The sequence below is a fragment of the Mastomys coucha genome, unplaced genomic scaffold (genome assembly GCF_008632895.1).
Source record: "Mastomys coucha isolate ucsf_1 unplaced genomic scaffold, UCSF_Mcou_1 pScaffold22, whole genome shotgun sequence".
Lineage (NCBI taxonomy): Eukaryota > Metazoa > Chordata > Mammalia > Rodentia > Muridae > Mastomys > Mastomys coucha.
Window position 1 is genome coordinate 23,964,633 of NW_022196905.1, and position 18,864 is coordinate 23,983,496.

Sequence of the window (18,864 nt, forward strand, 5' to 3'; positions counted from 1 at the left end):
ATGGCCCATAGACAAGCTCATAAGCTAGTTCAATGGGGGTCAGCCCTCAATTGAGGTTCCCTCTTCCCTGTTGTGTCAAGCTGACAGCTGATGCTAGGACATAGGCATAGACATGACCACTGTATACTATATAATGTATGACCTGAGGGATAGTAGTTAAGTAGTTAAGATAAAAGAACCTTTGTTTGAGTTGGTGGTAGCTCAGTTGGTAGAGTGCTTGGCCGGCTTGCAGGAAGCTCCATCCTTAGCGCCCAGCAGCACCAGGTGTGATAACACACTGCTCAGGAGGCTGTGTAAACTAAGCTAACTATGAATTTATTGTGACTCAGTAAGTCCTGTAATTGTGAAATGACACAATGTGTTCTCTTCTGTAGGGTGCTCAAAAGAAAGGTTTAATTTACTGGGGTGCTGGGGACCAGAAGAATTCACGCTGTTCAGGTTAAACATCTCAAATCGCCTAGCACCCTCGACCGAAAAGTATTCTTGCGGCTCCTTACACGAGGCGCAGGCGCAGAGCGTTGCATAGCAAGGGCATTCAAGCCCAAAGACAAGGGACAGAAACCCTGGGCAGCTTCACCTCGCAGGCTTTTTCTCTGTGTAAGGCTAGTCTACGCTAGGGAGCGCTCCGGCACAGAGCAGAGCAAGCCTGGGGTCGGCTGTACAGTGGACCGGGCTAGTCAAGGGAGCTGAGGGACTGCGCCACTGCGCAGGCGCACGTTCCGTTTTCAAGCCGGTGCGCAAACGCTGAGTGCACTGCAAGTGTGCGCATGTGCAAGGTTGAGTCGCGATGGCAGGTGTCCGGGTCGGACCGCTACAGGGGATGGTGCGGTTTGTGCTACTGGTGCTTACTGTGTGCGCTGCGGGTGCCCGTGGGCTGTATTTCCACATCGGCGAGACTGAGAAGCGCTGCTTCATCGAGGAAATACCCGACGAGACCATGGTCATCGGTCAGGGGGCTGAGGGTGGAGAGGCCCTTTGTTTTCGCCTGGCCCTTGGAAGCACCCCTCCTTCCCTGTCGGCTCGACCCCATCCTGAGGGTGCCTTGAAGGCACCAGGTCCCCTGCACAGCGCCCTAGGGCCACTTGTTGAGGTCTAGGTTGTGACTGTGTGTCTACCCTGCAGGCAACTATCGAACTCAGATGTGGGACAAGCAGAAAGAGGTCTTCCTGCCATCGACCCCGGGCCTGGGCATGCATGTAGAGGTGAAAGACCCGGATAGCAAGGTAAGCCCCCACCGCTTCACTGAAAAGGCTCTAGCTGGCGTCAGCTATCCGTTAATGTCTTTATGGGATGTAAAGTACTGCCGTGGTCCTGAGAAAAAGTCCCCAAGTACCAGATCTTGCATTTTGAGAGATCGTTGTAAAGTTGGGGCTTGATGCATATTGCAGGTAGTACTGTCCCGGCAATACGGCTCTGAGGGCCGATTCACGTTCACTTCCCACACACCCGGTGACCATCAGATTTGTCTGCACTCCAACTCCACCAGGATGGCTCTTTTTGCAGGAGGCAAACTGGTAAGAGGCTCAGCCTTAAAAGTTTCTCACTTGATACCAAAGTTGATTTATTGCTGTCTTTTATTTTTTCTTTTAATTTTGCCTTTTGAGGGGAGCAAGTGGGTACAGTTAGAACTGGAGGCTTGCCCTTCTTCCTCATTCAGCCGGAGATAAGAGTCGGAGTCCACAGCAGTAACAGACGGCGGGTGGCACCCCCTCATTGACTCGTGTTTCCTTGTAGCGTGTACACTTGGACATCCAGGTTGGGGAGCATGCCAACAACTACCCCGAGATCGCTGCTAAGGATAAGTTGACAGAGCTACAGCTTCGTGCCCGCCAGTTGCTTGATCAGGTGGAACAGATCCAGAAGGAGCAGGATTATCAGAGGGTAAGGGACTTGCACTTAGAGGCTGTAATTGACCTTTAAACTCACTGTGCAACGTGTCTGCTGGGGCCTTCTCTACTCAGGAATGATGTGGAAGTTACCAGTCTACATAGGTGAGGTTTGGTTTTGGTTTTCTTTCCTTTCTTTCTGTGTATGTCTACAGTGCCAGGATTGAATGTTAGGCAAGCTCTCTACCATTGAGCCACACTTTCAGTCATGTGTATGTGTGTGTATGTGTGTGTCTGTATTTTATACACATATATAAAATTAGTTATATTATGTGGTTATATGTTATATATAAATACATATATATGTATATATGTTCTAAGAGTCTACACCACTCAATATTTCCAGGTGGTCTTCCATCTAAGTACTAACCAGTCCTGGCTCTGCTTAGCTTCTGAGATCAGATCTCAAGTGTTTGGGATGGTGTGGCTGTAAACCGTTTAATATTTTTTTCTGTTTGTTATGAAATATATATAAAACTTAACATCTTAACTGTTTGTAAGTGTACAGAGCTGTGGCATCCCGTAGCAACCATCACTGCCGTCTACCTGCATAACTTTGACCTTCCCAGAGACTCTGACCCCGTTAACCTCTCCTCTTCCCTAGCTGAGGTTTGGATGTTTCCTCTTTGATCCTGATTAGTCAACACTGACTCCCTGCTTCCCATTCAGCTGCAGTTCTACTTTTTGCCTATGGTCTTGATCACTAACTCAGTTACGTGGAATCCTTTTTGTGTCTGTCTTAGTTCATTTAGCACAGCGTGCCCAGGGTTTATCTGCCTTGTAGTTTGTCAGAACTCCTGTTTTTTAAATTTATTTATTTTTGCAGTGCTAGAAATTTAATCTAGGTCACCACACATGCTGGATGAGGGCTCTGATCGCCTTCATGCCGTACCTCTTTAAACATGTCTTCTTATCAAGTATTTGTGTCTATGTATAGGTTTTTGTATGTGTGTGTGAAGGTGTCCTGTGAGTTCAGAAGAGGGCTTCAGATCCTCAGTAGCTAGAGTTACAGGTGGTTTCCAGCTACCTGACATGGGTGCTGAGAAGTGAACTCAGGTCCTCTACAAACACTGGGTTATCTTTCTATCCTGTAGAACTATCACTGTCCCTCCCTGTCCGTAAGACAGGGTTTCTCTGTGTAGCCCTGGCTGTCCTGGAACTTGTCCTGTAGACCAGGCTGGCCTGGAATTCAGAAATTGGCCTTCCTCTGCCTCCTGAGTGCTGGAATTAAAGGCATCCACCACCTCCTCCAGCTATGGAATTCGCCTTTTAAGGTTGAGTCATAGTCTGTTGTATGTATAGATCTCATCTTGTTTTGGAGAGTTATTTCTAAATTGTATGAACCATTCTAGGGAGGATAGTGTACAATTTAGTAATACCCATTGCTTGCTTTTTTCCATGGCCTCTTGCTGGAGAAAGCATGATTTCAGTCCTTACAGAAAGAGTTGTAGAGAACGTTACTTTCCTTCCTAGAGCAGTCCCAGTGGAAGGACTAGCCTCTGAATGGAATTAGAGGTGGTACTCCAGAGGCATTCGGTCTGAAGTTGTGCAGTCACACCAGTGGAGGGCCTTATAATAGCAGGTTCTGTTTTTCTGCCCATTCTAATTCTTTGTTCACTGTCCCATGCAGTATCGTGAAGAGCGCTTCCGTCTGACCAGTGAGAGCACCAACCAGAGGGTCCTGTGGTGGTCCATCGCCCAGACCGTCATCCTCATCCTCACTGGCATCTGGCAGATGCGTCACCTCAAGAGCTTCTTTGAGGCGAAGAAGCTGGTGTAGGGATCTTGCCCTATAACCTTTCCCTTTTACCTCAATTATTTGGTAGTTTCCCCACCCAGCCCCTCGTCCACCTGGGTTTTGAGGAGGAAAAATGAAAAACAGTGTGTCATTGGTATCATGACCTGAAGCCATTCAGATCAGCTACCTTTGACCCTGGTTCTCCAAGAAACAGACATTGGTCTAAGCTTTCAAAATCTGCCTTAGGCTTTAGGAGAAGTTGCAATTAACCCAAGATCAAGTCATTTCTTTTGCCTCTGGTGATTCTCCTCTGTTTGCGAAGAGATGACCAATGCACTTCTGTTTTCTGTTTGTCTGCTTGTTCAGTAAGCAACTGGCATGCCTATGGAGGAGATCTTGCCTCAGTGTTCCTTCCTGGGTCAATCCTGAGTTCTCCCAGTGGCTTTGTGAATGTAAATAAGGGGCAGTTCGGGGCCCTGAAGGATTGAGATGTTTTTCTATATTTTAGAACTATTTTTGGATAAATTATCTATTTTCCTTCCTGATTGAATGATCATCACTGCCTGTAACTAGCCAAAAACACCAGTCCAGACCTTATCCATTCTACTTAATCACACGGTTGTAATAACTGCCATGCAGTGATTTCGGCAGTCTGGGGCCAGCAAGCAGATTCCTGTCAGAAGGCCAACAAGAGTTCTCTTGAATCCTTGTGAGTCTGATCCCACAGGATCACAGGAAAGAGTGGCAGAGCAACTCGGCGCTGTGCCCTCTTTCCTCTCAAGTTTCACTTAAACAGTGGTAAATGTTTGAAGGTTCATTTTTTGTTGGAACCCTGTATGTAGGCTAGCCTAGCCTCAGATCTACCGTGTGTGTGTATGCCTACCAAATGTTGTGATTAAAGAGGCATGCGCCACCACACTTGACAAATTTTCTTCAAGGGAACCAGAGTTTGGTTCTTTATGCAGATTTTTTCCAATGAAATAAAACATAGTTAACTGTGTTTGTTATGAAATAATAGGTTATGGGTAGAAGTGAGGCCAAAAAAAGATGGTGGGTGGAGGGAAAGAAGGTCACTGCCTTGATTGCTTACCTTTGAGGAAAACCTGGAGTAGACTTCAGTGGGCATTCATGGTAAGGACTAGCCTGAATAGGTGGGATAACTGCTTAACCATTCTGAAGGTCACACTAGTTGGTAAGATGTCAGCAAAGAACTAACAACAACAAGAAGTTGGTTTCTTGGCTTCTGAATCCTAAACAGCTCTGCCTGAACTTTACTCGCCCACTTCTGTATAAGCCTCAGGCAATTAGTTGCCCGTTCTTGATATTTTATTTCATAGTCTTATTATATATTTATTTGGAATATTTATTAAATTTCTTTTTCTGACTTATAGAACTAAACTCTCCCTTTGGGTTTTTTTGTGTATGTACTCTACCATATATGCAAACATATTTTATACTTAGAGTATATGCTTTTTTTTTTTAGTTTGAAAAGAGGAAGGCAAAAAGGTGAAAAAAATTTCTATATATCCCTCCTATTTCTATTCTGGATGGCCACTTAGCCATTAGAAAACTTCCTCTGGTACTTAAAATAGCTTTGCAGCCAGGCAGTGGTGGTGCATGCCTTTAATCGCAGCACTTGGGAGGCAGAGGCAGGCGGATTTCTGAGTTCGAGGCCAGCCTGGTCTACAGAGTGAGTTCCAGGACAGCCAGGGCTACACAGAGAAACCCTGTCTTAGAAAAAAAAGAAAAAAAAAAAAAGCTTTGTAGTTTTCTTCAGGTTAGAGTTAGTATTAGAAGTTAGATATTAGAATTATTTTGTTTTTAGTTTTTTGAGACAGTATTTATATATAGCTCTGGTGTAAACCAGGATGGCCTTGAACTCACAGAAATCCACCTGCCTCTGCCACTAGAGTGCTGGGATTAAAGGCCTATGCCACCATGCCAGCAAAGAAAAAGTCTTGGATTGTTTTTGAGACAGTCCTGAGGTAGAGCTTGTGTTGGTCTTTAAGTCAAGATCCTCTTGGCTCTGCCTCCCAAGGGTTGGGATTTTATAGTGTGGTAACATGCCCAGAAACAAGATGTCTTTTTTATGACTTAGATGTGTAGATCCATAACATGAGGCTCTCGAGAAGAGACACTTTTCTGCTCTGATGTCTCCAGCATTCTAGCCAGCAAAGTAGACTAGACTTGAGAGAGCGAGAGGCTAGAAAAGGCCAGGCCAGGCATCGATGGCTTTGTCCATAATAAACACATTGGAGCACACATCCCTGTAAACAAGCAAGTTTTTTTCTTGTTGATTCCTTTCCATCCCCCACTTTGGAAACTTAAACAGATTTCTGGCAGCACTCAATTACGGCCAGATGCAAGTTTGTATATGAGAGGTATGGTAGGCAGGAAAATGATTGCCCCAAATGTATTTCCATCCTAACCTCTGAAACTTGTGAATGCCATTTCAACATGGCCAAGATTGCTAATCAGATAACTTTAAAATAGGGAGTTAGTCTGGATCACTGGTTCTCAACCTGTGGGCCATGACCCCTTCAGGGGGCAAATTACCCTTTCACAGGGGCCACCTAAGACCAGCAGAAAAGACACATTTACATCATGATACGTAACAGTAGCAAAACTACAGTTGTGAAATAGTAGCAAAAATAATGTTATGGATGGGAGTCCTCTCAACCTGTGGAACTGTATCAGGGTAGCAGCATTGGGAAGGTTGAGAACCACTGATCTAGATCATCAGGATTAGCTCATTGCAGTCACGCGTGTCAGAGTCCAGCTTTTGCTGTTAGGCTTCTAGCCCCACCTTAAGTCTCCCACTTTTCCTCTCCTTTGTTGCTGATTGAGAATCTAAGGCATCATGCACGCTAGGGAAGTGCTCTATATTGAGCCGGTTTCCCATTTTTGGTCTTTCCCTCAGCTCAGCCTACTCCTGTTACCAGGAGTGCTTTCTGAATAGACAGTCACTGTAAGACTCTGTTGGTAAATGTTTTAGCCCCACCAATCTCTTTTCTATTATTGCCCTAACAATAATTACCAGAATGGCTTAAGAACAACTTTTAGTTTTAGGAGACCAGACTAGGTTACCTTCAGGCAAGCTGTTTATTAGAGAGCTAGAGTGGCATGCGCAAAGGAATTAAGGACAGCGAGGGATAAAGCAGAGTTCTTTTAAGATCTCTTGGGAAGAAAGTGATTGGGAGCGAGGAGCAGCGCTCAGAAGTGGGCCCAAGCTCGATATTGACACTGTATTTTTGGCTTTAGAAGGTGTTTAAGAGGTCCCAAGAAGCCAGTCAGTGGTGGAGCATGCCTTTAATCCCAGCACTTGGGAGGCAGAGGCAGGCGGATTTCTTAGTTCGAGATCAGCCTGGTCTGCAGAGTGAGTTCCACGACAGCCAGGGCTATACAGAGAAACTCTGTCTCGAAACAAACAAAAAAGCAACCAACCAACCAAACAAACAAAAAAGAGGTCACAAGGAAGGGTGGTAGCGCACGCCTTTAATCCCAGCACTAGGGAGCCTAAATCAGGCGAATTTCTGAGTTCAAAACCAATCTGATCTACCTACCAAGTTCCGGGCTAGCCACTACATAGTGAGGCCACATCTAAAAACAAAAACAAAACAAAAAAACAAAACAGGAAAACTCCTAAGGACAGTCCCTGGTAAGTAATTCTGGAAGAATGGGCCTCATTAACATGTGTAACAACATCGGACTGCACATCCTTCTCTGTTTTTGGTTTTCTGTGTAAGATGGTCCCAGGAAGGGGTCAACTTGGTCTTTAGCGAGCTGTTAAGGTTTGCAGGGCGTGTGAAAGTATTTGTGAAAATCTTCATTGTAGCTGGAGGCCTGATATAACATTTACCTTAGGTTAGCAACTTGTGCCGCGATTTCTGCCTCTTCAGTGAGATTTGCCTCTGTGGTTACCCACAGAACCTTAATTCCTTTGCGCATGTGCCTAAGTGGCGGCTGCCTCCCTTTAGCCAAAACGCGGGTGGATCCCAGCCAAAACCTAGCAAAGTCCTGCCCACATCACTCTGTTGGTCAGGGAAGGCTAGGGAGCCTGAGAAGAGGCACCCACAATTCGGAGGGTGTTCAAGGGACAACATTGCGGAACGCGCCTGCGCACAGCCAGCATCACACGAGGGCAGCAACGCCGGACATCTAGGAGAAAGAACTTCCAGGAAGTGACGTACGCTCCAGAGCTGATTGGTTGTTGGTTTGTCCCGCCCTACGCGTGCGCACTGTCAGAGTGGAGTCACGCCATGGAGGACCAAGAAGCGCTGGGTTTTGAACACATGGGGCTGGATCCCCGACTCCTGCAGGTATGGGGAAGGCTGTGGAGCTGGGACCCAGTGTGCCGCTGCACTTCGCGCCGCTTGAGCCGCGTCTTCTTCCTTCTTAGGCTGTCACCGACTTAGGCTGGTCGCGACCTACGTTGATCCAGGAAAAGGCCATACCTCTGGCGTTGGAGGGGAAGGACCTCCTGGCCCGCGCCCGCACAGGCTCCGGGAAGACCGCAGCTTATGCTATTCCGATGCTTCAGTTGCTTCTGCACAAGAAGGCGGTGGGTAGCGAGAGGAGCAGGGGGTATGAGGCAGGAAAAGACTAGGGGAGGAAGTGCCCGTCTGTGCCACGGTTCCTATCGGTCCTTTATCTGTGTTAGGCGGGCCATAGAGAACCTGGTCTATTTGCAGCATAATCTCTGAGCTGGAGTTCAGATTACTTGACTCTCAACCCAGGCCCTGGTGCCAACCACTACCACCAACCTGTTGTAATTTTGAGTAAACTTTTTATCTAGAGAGGGCTCACCAGCTCGTTCGTATGTTAAATAATTTCAGACATGCAGCAAGTTAGTTCTAAATTTCAGCACCTGAGAAAGCTCTGCATCCTGTGTTGTGAGGTGGGCACGATTAATTATCAGAACACAGCTAGGTGATTGTGTTGCAGTACATGGTTCTGACCGTTTGGAAGAAGTGGAGAAAAGCAACAGGCGGACCCACTACTTTGAACGGGCTTTAATTCGGGCTCTTACAGACAGGTCCTGTAATGGAACAAGCTGTGAGAGGCCTTGTCCTTGTTCCTACCAAGGAGCTGGCGCGGCAGGCCCAGTCCATGATCCAGCAGCTGGCCGCCTATTGTGCTCGGGATGTGCGAGTGGCTAATGTCTCAGCTGCTGAAGACTCAGCTTCTCAGAGGTGGGTGAGAGCTGCAGGCCTGGAAAGGAGTAACGCTGTGCAAAGATGTGGCATTGTGAGTGACAAGGCGGGGCAGGTCTGCCAGGGTGAGGTTCTGGCTGCTAAATTCTTGCCACCCAAACCTTGGTACCTGCAGAGCTGTGTTGATGGAGAAGCCAGATGTGGTGGTGGGGACCCCATCCCGAGTATTAAACCACTTGCAGCAGAAAAGCTTGAAGCTCCAGGACTCCCTGGAGCTACTGGTGGTAGACGAAGCTGACCTTCTGTTTTCCTTTGGCTTTGAGGATGAACTCAAGAGTCTTCTCTGGTAAGGAGGAAGCAGCCGTGGCCCTTAGACCTGCTAGGGTCTAGACTTGGGACTGGAGTTGGATGGGTGGGCTGGCGCCTGATCAGGCCCTGTTCTTCCTTTCAGTCACTTGCCTCGGATTTACCAGGCTTTTCTCATGTCGGCCACTTTCAATGAGGATGTACAAACTCTGAAGGAGCTGGTACTACATAACCCGGTAAGTGGTGCCGAGGAGCATCTGGAACGGAGACACTCAGAGATTTGTCGATCCTTCTCAGAGGAAACATCTGGCGCTTGTGGAGGGACTATTTTGTTAGGTGTGTCATTCCTAATTCTTAGTCACTGAGAGGCAGTCACTTAAAGTCATTATATATTTATAGGTTCCCCTAGTCCAAACTGGGCTTTGCCTGGACGGCTTACTTGGAGTCACTGTTTCAAAGGGAGCCAAATTCTAAGACCAGAGTTCCCCTCTTGTGTACATTTCAGTCTTCAGAACCGTTGTGCAGGCCTTCTGTACTGTATACTGTCCCTCTCAATGTTTGTCTTTGCGGTGTACACTGGTGCTATATATATATATATAGTTTGTTTCTAATACCACAATAGTTAGGGCCCTTTGAGTTCTTAGGTTACAGCCCTGGAGGGGAAATGGGGGATAGGGTGGTGGCTCACACAACAGAAATCCTTAAAGGCATGTTCTGCCCTGCAGTAATGTAGGTGCTTTGCTTGGTGAGGCAGTGGCCATAGAACCACTTCTCTTTCCTGATCACAGGTCTGTCCTCTTCCTAGGTTACCCTCAAGTTACAGGAGTCCCAGTTGCCGGGACCAGACCAGCTCCAGCAGTTTCAGGTGGTCTGTGAGACAGAAGAAGACAAGTTCTTGCTGCTGTATGCCCTGCTCAAGCTGTCACTGATTCGGGGCAAAGCCTTGCTCTTTGTCAATACTCTAGAGAGGGGTTACCGGCTCCGTCTTTTCCTGGAACAGTTCAGCATTCCCTCCTGCGTGCTCAACGGAGAACTCCCACTGCGTTCCAGGTCTGCTGTATCTGTCTTGATAAAGATAAGCTGAGAAGAAACACGAAAGGAAAACCCAGTTGGTTTTTCCCTTTTTACAAGATGGGTTTTAAGCTATCTTTGTAGTCCAAGTTAGCCTTTTTTTTTTTGGTTTCTCGAGACAGGATTTCTGTGTGTAGCCCTGGCTGTCCTAGAACTCACTCTGTAGAACAGGCTGGCCTTGAACTCAGAAATCCACCTGCATCTGCCTCCCACGTGCTGGGATTAAAGGCGTGCACCACCACCGCCCAGCTTTTCTGTCTCTGCTTTCTAAGTGCTGAGATTAAATTCATGGGCTGCCTCACACAGCTGGTCTTATTTCTTTTCTCCTCCCCTGCCTCTTTGCAATGCGAGGGATTGAACCCAGAGCCTTGTTTGTGCTAGATAAGCACTCAGCCACTGAGTTGAACACCTAGACCCTCTTTCCTGTTTCGTAAGCGTTTGCTGGGGATTAGAATCTCAGTATGATGACAACTGAAATACTTAGCCGCTGCTCTGTTCAGGAAGGAAGGAAGAATATTATTATTATGTGTGTGGGTGTTTTATTGCCTGCATTGTTTATGTGTCCCACATGCATACCTGATGCATATAGAGGCCATAAAGGGTGTGGGATCCCCTGATGTTGGAGTTACAAAGTATTAGCTGCCATGTGGGTGCTGGAATTAGAAAGTAGGTCCTCTGGAGAGCAGCCAGAGCATTTAGTCATTGAGCTGTCTCTCCAGTGCATTGGTTTACTTTTCAACTGAGGAAGCTGAGGCACAGATCTGGAGATGGTAAAGGAGATAAAGAGGAGAGAGTGGGGAAGGATGATGGTTAGGATGATTAGGATTGGGACGAGTCTCTTGTGTCCATCAGGCTGATCACTCCTCTTGGATTACAGGTGCCACATCATCTCACAGTTCAACCAAGGCTTGTATGACTGCGTTATAGCGACAGATGCTGAAATCTTGGGACCCCAAGTCAAAGGCAAGAGGCGAGGCCGTGGGTCCAAAGGAGACAAGTGAGTTCACGGTTCTCTTTTCTCTACATTTCCCCAAAAGGACTGTTTTCAGCATCTGTAAGACTGAAGCCAAAGTGCATAGAGCGTGTAGGTTGCCAGACATTCTTGATGGTTATACTTGGCAGTCCCACGGGCCCTTGCTTAGCTTCCTGGACAGACATAGAGAACTAGGCCGGTAGAGGGTGATGCCTGCATGTTCAGCACAGAGTGTCAGACTGGGCATGGGTGATAGATGGTCCAGGCAGCTCTGGGCTTGTGGCCATGATGTGCAGAAAATGTGCATCTGAGTGGGAAAGGGATACTCTCTAGGTATTGCCTGCTTGAAGAGTCCAAGGTCCCAGAGGTGGTTTGTGGGTCAGTGTGTTCTGCTGTTGCCCAGAGCTGAGGTCAGTCAGGGCACGGGTTTGGCCACATGTCAGAACTCCAGGCCACCCCACAACACCCCAGCTCCTGGAATGATTCTAATGTCTGATAGTTTGGTGGTCTTTCAGCTCTTCTTAGAGGACATGGCTTAGAGATAATATGTGAGAACACCTTCCCAGAGGGTGAGTATCTGTCTGATACTAGGTTATTTTCTCAGGGCCTCTGATCCAGAGTCGGGTGTGGCCCGGGGCATAGATTTCCACCATGTGTCTGCGGTCCTCAATTTTGACCTTCCTCCCACTGCAGAAGCCTATGTCCATCGAGCTGGCAGGTAGGAGGATGGGGCATGGTGTGAGCTGGGGCTTGTGGAAGGACAGATCCTGTGGGCTAGTGATACACGCTTGGTCTTCTCCCTCTGCAGGACAGCTCGAGCCAACAACCCAGGCATAGTTCTGACCTTTGTGCTGCCCACAGAGCAGTCTTCCTTGGGAAAGATTGAGGAGCTTCTCAGTGGAGGTAAGAACCCTTGCTCTATGACTATGAACCTAAGAGCCAGGCTTCTTTCATCCCACCTTGCAATCAACTCCTTTTTTTGCTATTTTTAAATCAAAGAGTGGGGCTTGAGAAGTGGATCTGTATTTAAGATCACTTGCTACTCTTTCCTTTTTTAAGGTTCATTTATGTATGTATGTGACTACACTGGAGCTGTCTTCAGACATACCAGAAATGGGTATTGGATCCCATTTACAGATGGTTGTGGTTGCTGGGAATTGAACCCAGGACCTCTGGAAGAGCAGTCTTAACCTCTGAGCCATCTCTCCAGCCCCACTTGCTGCTCTTTTAGAGGACCCAGGTTCAATTTCTAGCACCCGTTTGACGGTTCATAGACATCTATAACTCTAGCACCCTCTTTTGGCATCTGCAGGCACCAGGCATGAAGGCAGTACACATGTGCCTACAGGCAAAACGCATAAAAAAGTAAAATAAATAAATCTTTTTCTAAGTCTAAGATGAATGGCAGGAGGAAACCTTCTAGCAGTGTCAAATGTGGTAACACACTGTAATCCCAGCACTTGGGAACATGAGGTGGGAAGGTTGAGAGTTCTAGGTCAGCCCAGGCTACATAGCTAGCTGACGGCTACCCTGGGTTATATAATTAGGCCCTATGTAAAATGCCAAGAAATCCACAGTGATGACAGACTCCTACCACTGTCCGTTACCATCTTTCCCCAGTGACAGACACTATATCCTTTCACATAGTGACTGAAGTAGTATTCTGTCATGTTCACTGACTGCTTCATAGTCAGGGACTGATTAGATACTCCACTCTGTCTGGATTCAGATGCTTTGATGGGTGAAGTGCGCCTTGTCTGCAGGCAGCAGCCATCATCCTGATGGCTCTTGTGGATGGTAGGCTGTGAGCCTGAGGCTATGATGGCACATCAGGTTGAAGCACATACCCCTGACCTAAGTGTCTTAGGAGCTGCTCTTAGACCCAAGTATAGTGATGCCAAGTAGCGTCTCAGGGCGCAGCCTCATTTCAGAGAAGAGGAGCAGAAGGCTCCCAGGGGAAGGCCTTACATGGGCCCTGCCCTCAACCCTCACAACTGCCTTCTCCCCAGAGGGCGAGACCCCCACCCTGCTTCCCTACCAGTTCCAGATGGAGGAGATTGAAAGCTTTCGCTATCGCTGCAGGGTAAGCTTGACTAGGGTGGGCAGGAGGGAAGTTGAGGAATGGGCTGTAACCCAGGGCTTATACCCTGTTGCTGAGCACTCCGGTTTAAGGTGGTCTCACCCCTGGTCTACCCACAGGATGCCATGCGCTCCGTGACCAAGCAGGCCATTCGAGAGGCGAGATTGAAGGAGATCAAGGAGGAGCTTCTACATTCAGAGAAGCTCAAGGTGAGGGCAAGCTTAGAGCTGTCCTTTTGGGCAGCTGGCTAAGCTGAGAAGTGAGAAGCAGAGAGCTCCTTTGGCAGGGAGAGGCAGGAAACCAGCTAAAAGACAGCTGTTCTGCTGGAGTGTTGGTAGACACAGCTTCCTAGTTTGTACTTGGTATTAATTATAAGTGAACATACATAGTATGTGTGTATACAACACTATTGAGAATACTATCAGAATCATTACAACATTATTTGGAAGCCCTGTAGGGTACATACTAGGGTTCTTAGATGTACAAGCCATACCTAGATATTATACAAACATGGAAAAGAGTGAAGAGGCTAGTGGTGTTGGTGAAGAACAGCCTGTGAGCTTACATGGTTTGGAGTGCCTGTTTGTATCTCAGAGAAGGAAACAGACATGTCCTTGTACAGCGGATATCCTTGTACCCATTTTGGAGACTCAGTAGTCTAGCATCAGTGAGTGAACAAAGGTTCTAGCTGCTCCAAGTTGTGAAACTCTGGTGTGTGAGAAGGGACCACATTCCAAAGCCTCCAGAGTAGACAGATTTCCAGGAGAGCATTATTTGGCTCTGCTGCAGCAGGCAGTGCCTTACTTGGCCAGCAGAGGGCAGCTGGGCAAGCCATGAGAAGCCTGTCCTGGTTTGTCCTAGCCTGGTGCTATCAAGGTGGATGAAGAACAAAGTGGTAGGCAAACTTCACTTCACAGTGACACTTTTTATGCATCTTAAACTTTGTGCTCTCTGCCCGTCAGACATACTTTGAAGACAACCCCAGAGACCTTCAGCTGCTACGCCATGATCTGCCCTTGCACCCGGCAGTGGTAAAGCCTCATTTGGGCAATGTCCCTGACTACTTGGGTGAGTGTTGCTAAGGGTCAGGAGACTGGAGGAAAAGGCCTAGCTCTTGGCTTTGTGCTGGGAGAGCGTGTATGTGAGAGAGAGGACCTAGAGACCCAGGCAGCACAGTGTATGTGAACATCAACAACTGTGCACCATGTAGGAGCTCGTACAGACTTGTTCGACCCATCTATTTCATGATAACTGTGTTGCACTGTGGAGATGAGGAAACCATGGTTATGCAGAGTCGGTGGCATATTCCAGGGTTTGGCTGAGTAGGAAAATGAGGCAGTGACTGGCTTCCTGTGTTCTCAAGATGCTGAGCACATTTGTATTGGAGAATACTCTAGATTGGCAGGCACCAAGCTGCAACCTCTGTGGTTTGTAGGTAGGAGCAGATGAGGGAGCTGCACAGTGCCGAGGGAGGAAGGGTAGCTGGTCCTTCTCATCTCACGAGGCTCTGGGCTTTCCCTTGGGATGTCTCGTGTGGGATATTTTTGGCAATGAGTATCCATGCCTTCTATGCTTACAATAAACATAAAGAAGAGTCGATGAGAAGGTGGCTGGCCAGTTAGCATAGGCCCTCCATCATTCCAGGTCCTGCCTGCCTGGAATGGAGTCAGTTTGCTAATGTGATGTTGCTGCTTTGGAAGTGGCAGGAAGGGCTGGGCAGTTGTGGTACACGCCTTTAATCCCAGCACTTGGGAGGCAGAGGCAGGTGGATCTTTGAGTTCGAGGCCAGCCTGGTCTACAAAGTGAGTTCCAGGACAGCCAGGGCTATACAGAGAAATCTGTCTTGAAAAACAAAAAACAAAACAAAACAACAACAACAACAAAAAACAAAAAAGGTGACAGGAAGGTACAGGAAAGACATACCAGGGCAGAAAAAGTGTGAGTGTGAAAGGGCCCAAGAAAGATAACGTGAGAGCAAGGCTGGGGGCAGGTTCCTAAGGGATAGTGAGCTGGAGAGGACCCCACCCTTAGTCTGTGTCAGAAATGCTAGGAGGCTCCTTTTGGCCTAAAGCACCTGCTAAGAGCAAAGTCACTAAGAGTGTGGCCAGGAAGTTTGCAAGAAGCAGGGGAAGGTATGATGTGTTAGATGTGGCCTATCCTGATGGGGTTGAGGTGAGTGCTCTGAGGCTAGGCCCAGGATCTTGTGAAGTTGGGGTGGGACATAGAGGGGAGGGGCAGGGACTAGAGAATTTGCAGTTCAGGAGCAGCACAAAAAAGAACCCACCCTCTGACTTCTCTTTTTAAATGCCTCATCCTTGAAGGCATTTCTTCCCTTTCTCCCTCCCTCCCTTTCTCTGCTGTGTACACACTCTGCTGTAAATATGCCACAGCTTCTGTTTTCTTGTTATGTGTCCTTTGCATTAAATTTAAATACTACAGACGTGATTTAGACAGTGGGAGCCTGTGGAGCTAACTTTAATCTTTTGTCTGCACATAAAACAAATAACCGAGTATTGGATACTCTTCCTCCTTTCGTCCATCCTGATCCCCTTACTTTTTCTTTATGGTTTTTGAGACAGGGTTTCTCTGTGTGGCCCTGGCTGTTCTAGAACTCACTCTGTAGACCAGACTGTCCTTGAACTCAGATTCTCTTGCCTCTGCCTCCTGATTAAATGTGGGATTAAATGTGTGCACCACCACTGCTGGACTGCATTGGAGTCCGTGCTGTAAGTGTACAGGGTAGCGCTGAGAAGGGAGTGGGCCAACACTAGAAGCCAGGTCTCATGGGGTAGAGAGAACTGTGTAGCTGAAGCTTAGAAGTGGGTGTGAGGCTACCCCTGAGGCCCAGTATCTCTTCCAGTTCCTGCTGCTCTTCGTGGCCTTGTACATCCTCGAAAGAAAAGGAGAAAGATGCCCTTCTCTAGGAAGGCTAAGGTATGTCTCCTGCAATTCCTGGGATAGTAGCAGTGCTCCTTTCCACCTTGCCCTTCATCTTCAGCAGCTGAGGGAGGGATAGGACTCCCAGGATCGGGTGTGGGATTGTGGTATTCTCACAGCTGCCTGAAGGCCCTGTGTCTGCCCTCAGTCGCCTCCCTCACAGCTAGTGGTTTCTGGCTTGTGGCACAGGTGTTTGGTCAGGTGCCAGCACTGCTCACTCTGATGGGACCATCTGACTGATTCTCCAGACTAACTTTCAACTCTGGTCTTGTAGAAAGTGAAGGCCCAGAACCCACTACGTGACTTCAAGCGCAGGGGAAAGAAACCTAAGCCCACAGCAAAGCCTTCTTGAGATTGCCTGAGCCTGAGGACACTGAATTGGGCATCCTGGCCTGGATGGAGTGGGCTTCCCACTCTTGTTTGTGGGCACATTCTGGTGCTCGCTGTCTGCACAGACTGTACTTTGAAGAAGCAGCCTTGGACACCTCATCGCATCTCCTTGGTACTGCTGGGCTGCCATTTTGTCCATTAGCAGAATAAAGATTCCAGCTGCCCCAGGCTATGACCCTCTGGAATGTGGGAAGAGACTGCTTTCCCAAATCTTCAGAGTTGACAGACTGCTAAAAGGTGGTATTGTCTGGCTCTGCTGCTGCATGCAGTGCCTCAGTTGGCAGGCAAAGGCCAGGTGTCCTGGTTCTGCTGGTCCAGTGTTGGGCTGTGGCTGACCCAGAGCCCTGTATCTAGTTCCTGCAGTTCTACTGATCCTGATCAGCTGACAGATGGGATTGTAGTCTTCTAAGTCAGAGTATTTCTGACCATAAGCCCCTCGATCTCACCAGCACGTGCATGTTCACATTCAGAGGAAAAAATCACTAAGCCCTGGGAGCGCCAAGGCAGCTAGTTTTCCTTCCTGGATGAAAGATTGCGAGAGTTTGTGTTTGTTTCAGACGCGTAAGTGGAATATAAGGAATGCACACCTACGAGATACACTTCCTCCGTGTCTCAACCTGAGCACTGGCCACGGGGGTTCAGAGGAGGTGATTCTCTGCATCCTCACTCAGCATCCTCCTGTCCCATATACCATAGTGTTACCCTATGGCTGTCTGCTTGTCACTTGATTGTCAGGCATCGTAAGGCTCGGTTGGGGTGGGAAAAGACAGAACTTAAATCCGAAGTGAGACTTTGGTTATAGTCAGGGTGTGTGGCTGCAGTGACAGTATGAGGCTTGGGTTTCTGTATCTTAATTCCAAGGTTCTCCAGAAAGCTAGAGTATGTAGCCTGGGAAGACAAGGATTGTCAGTGGTAGTTGTATTCCTGAGCCTTGAAGTCCACAGTGTCACACAATTGTGTGCTCAGTTGTACTGAGAAAAGTCAAGAACAACCCTAGGGGCTGGGGAGATGGTTTGTAGATAAAGTGTTTGCTGTGCAAGTAGTGAGGGCCTGGATTTGCTTCCTTAGCATCAATGTAAAAGCTGAGTGTAGTCGTCTGCATCTCCAGTACCATTGTGTGCCTTTAGGCAGGGAGGCAAAAAGGAGTTTACTGGCTAAGCAGTGTAGGCAATACAGGAGAAGATTGGATCCTAAAAGCTAAGGTGGGGAGCAACAGAGGAAGACCCTGGTCTCACCTTGTGACCTCTGCATGCATAACAGCACATGCAAGAAAAGAGAAAACCCTGCTTTGCTGATAGCCCTGGACAGTTGAGTATACTGAAGTGAATGTTGCATCCCATGCCTGCTGTTCCCTGTGGTGGTGTCTATGATTCTGTCACTTTCATTACCGTGGTGAGGATATGTATCCCAGAACCACCCAATGGAGAGATTGGGTTTCCCCAGTGAGGGTTCTTGTGGGACGATGAAGCTGGTACTCTGCTGTGTAAAGTCACTAAGGTGTAGGACTGGTTAGTTATATGCACGTTTTCCTTCCAAATTGGAACAACACTTGGGAGGCCGATCTCATGTTCTAATTGGGGTAGCTCAGTGGGACTCGTATGGTGGTGGCTCAGCAGTAAAGGTGTATGAACCAAGGTCAGTCCTTAGGGCCCACATGGTGGTGGAAGGAAGGAATTGATTCCTACAACTTCTCTGACTTCTACATATGTGCTATGTATGGCATTTGTACTTCCACAACCCATAAATAAATTCAAAGTTAAAGCAACACAGTGAAGATGAGATCACACAGTAGGTGGGGCTAGGTACGGTTTGGAATCTGGCCTGGTCAGCAGTACAAGACCAACTGTGTGGGTTGGTACTACAGTAGCTAGTGTTCTTGGGGGTCCTGCCGTTATTCCACCTCCTCCTGTAAATGTGACCTGAGTGCTTGAGTGGCCGTTCCAGGCTTCTGCTAGCTGCAACAGACTCTACCCTTTGGGATGAGATGATGTAGATTGTGGAGATAATGTTCCCTGTTTTCTTGTTCTGTTTTGTTTTATTTCTTTTTGTTTCAGATAGGGTTTCTCTGTATAGATAGCCCTGGCTGTCCTGGAACTCACTCTGTAGACCAGGCTGGCCTTGAACTCAGAAATCCACCTGCCTCTGCCTCCCAAATGCTGGGACTAAAGCACCACTGCCCTGCTGTTCCCTGGTTTTTGAGTCTAAGTAGGGAGAGTAAGGAGAGCTTATTGTCTTTTTTTAACTTGCTGTTGATTCTTCGTAAATTTCACATCATTTACCTCAGTCCCACCCATCTCCTTGTCCCCCAACCCTTGCAGTCTCCCTTACAA

At 47.8% G+C, this 18,864-nt stretch overlaps 2 protein-coding genes across 3 annotated transcripts; both read left to right on the forward strand.

Annotated features, from left to right (window-relative positions):
- Window positions 1–742: 742 nt before the first annotated feature.
- On the forward strand, window positions 743–5,017 carry Tmed4 (transmembrane p24 trafficking protein 4). Of its 2 annotated transcripts, none has more exons than XM_031341891.1 (5): window positions 743–823; window positions 1,123–1,223; window positions 1,389–1,514; window positions 1,735–1,881; window positions 3,517–5,017. In XM_031341891.1, the coding sequence occupies exons 2-5, from the start codon at window positions 1,140–1,142 to the stop codon at window positions 3,664–3,666; spliced, it is 507 nt and encodes a 168-aa protein (XP_031197751.1). In that variant the 5' UTR covers window positions 743–823; window positions 1,123–1,139; the 3' UTR covers window positions 3,667–5,017. The 2 variants fall into 2 exon arrangements, with proteins under 2 accessions (XP_031197751.1, XP_031197750.1); XM_031341890.1 differs by having other exon boundaries at window positions 746–947; window positions 3,517–5,014.
- Window positions 5,018–7,818: 2,801 nt separating this feature from the next.
- Ddx56 (DEAD-box helicase 56) lies at window positions 7,819–18,299 on the forward strand. Its single transcript, XM_031340974.1, has 14 exons — window positions 7,819–7,943; window positions 8,024–8,185; window positions 8,656–8,816; window positions 8,953–9,123; window positions 9,229–9,319; window positions 9,889–10,133; window positions 11,032–11,151; window positions 11,732–11,845; window positions 11,936–12,030; window positions 13,137–13,210; window positions 13,327–13,416; window positions 14,170–14,275; window positions 16,068–16,141; window positions 16,419–18,299. Exons 1-14 carry the CDS (start codon window positions 7,884–7,886, stop codon window positions 16,494–16,496), a joined length of 1,641 nt encoding a protein of 546 aa, XP_031196834.1. The 5' UTR covers window positions 7,819–7,883; the 3' UTR covers window positions 16,497–18,299.
- The last annotated feature ends 565 nt before the right edge of the window (window positions 18,300–18,864 follow it).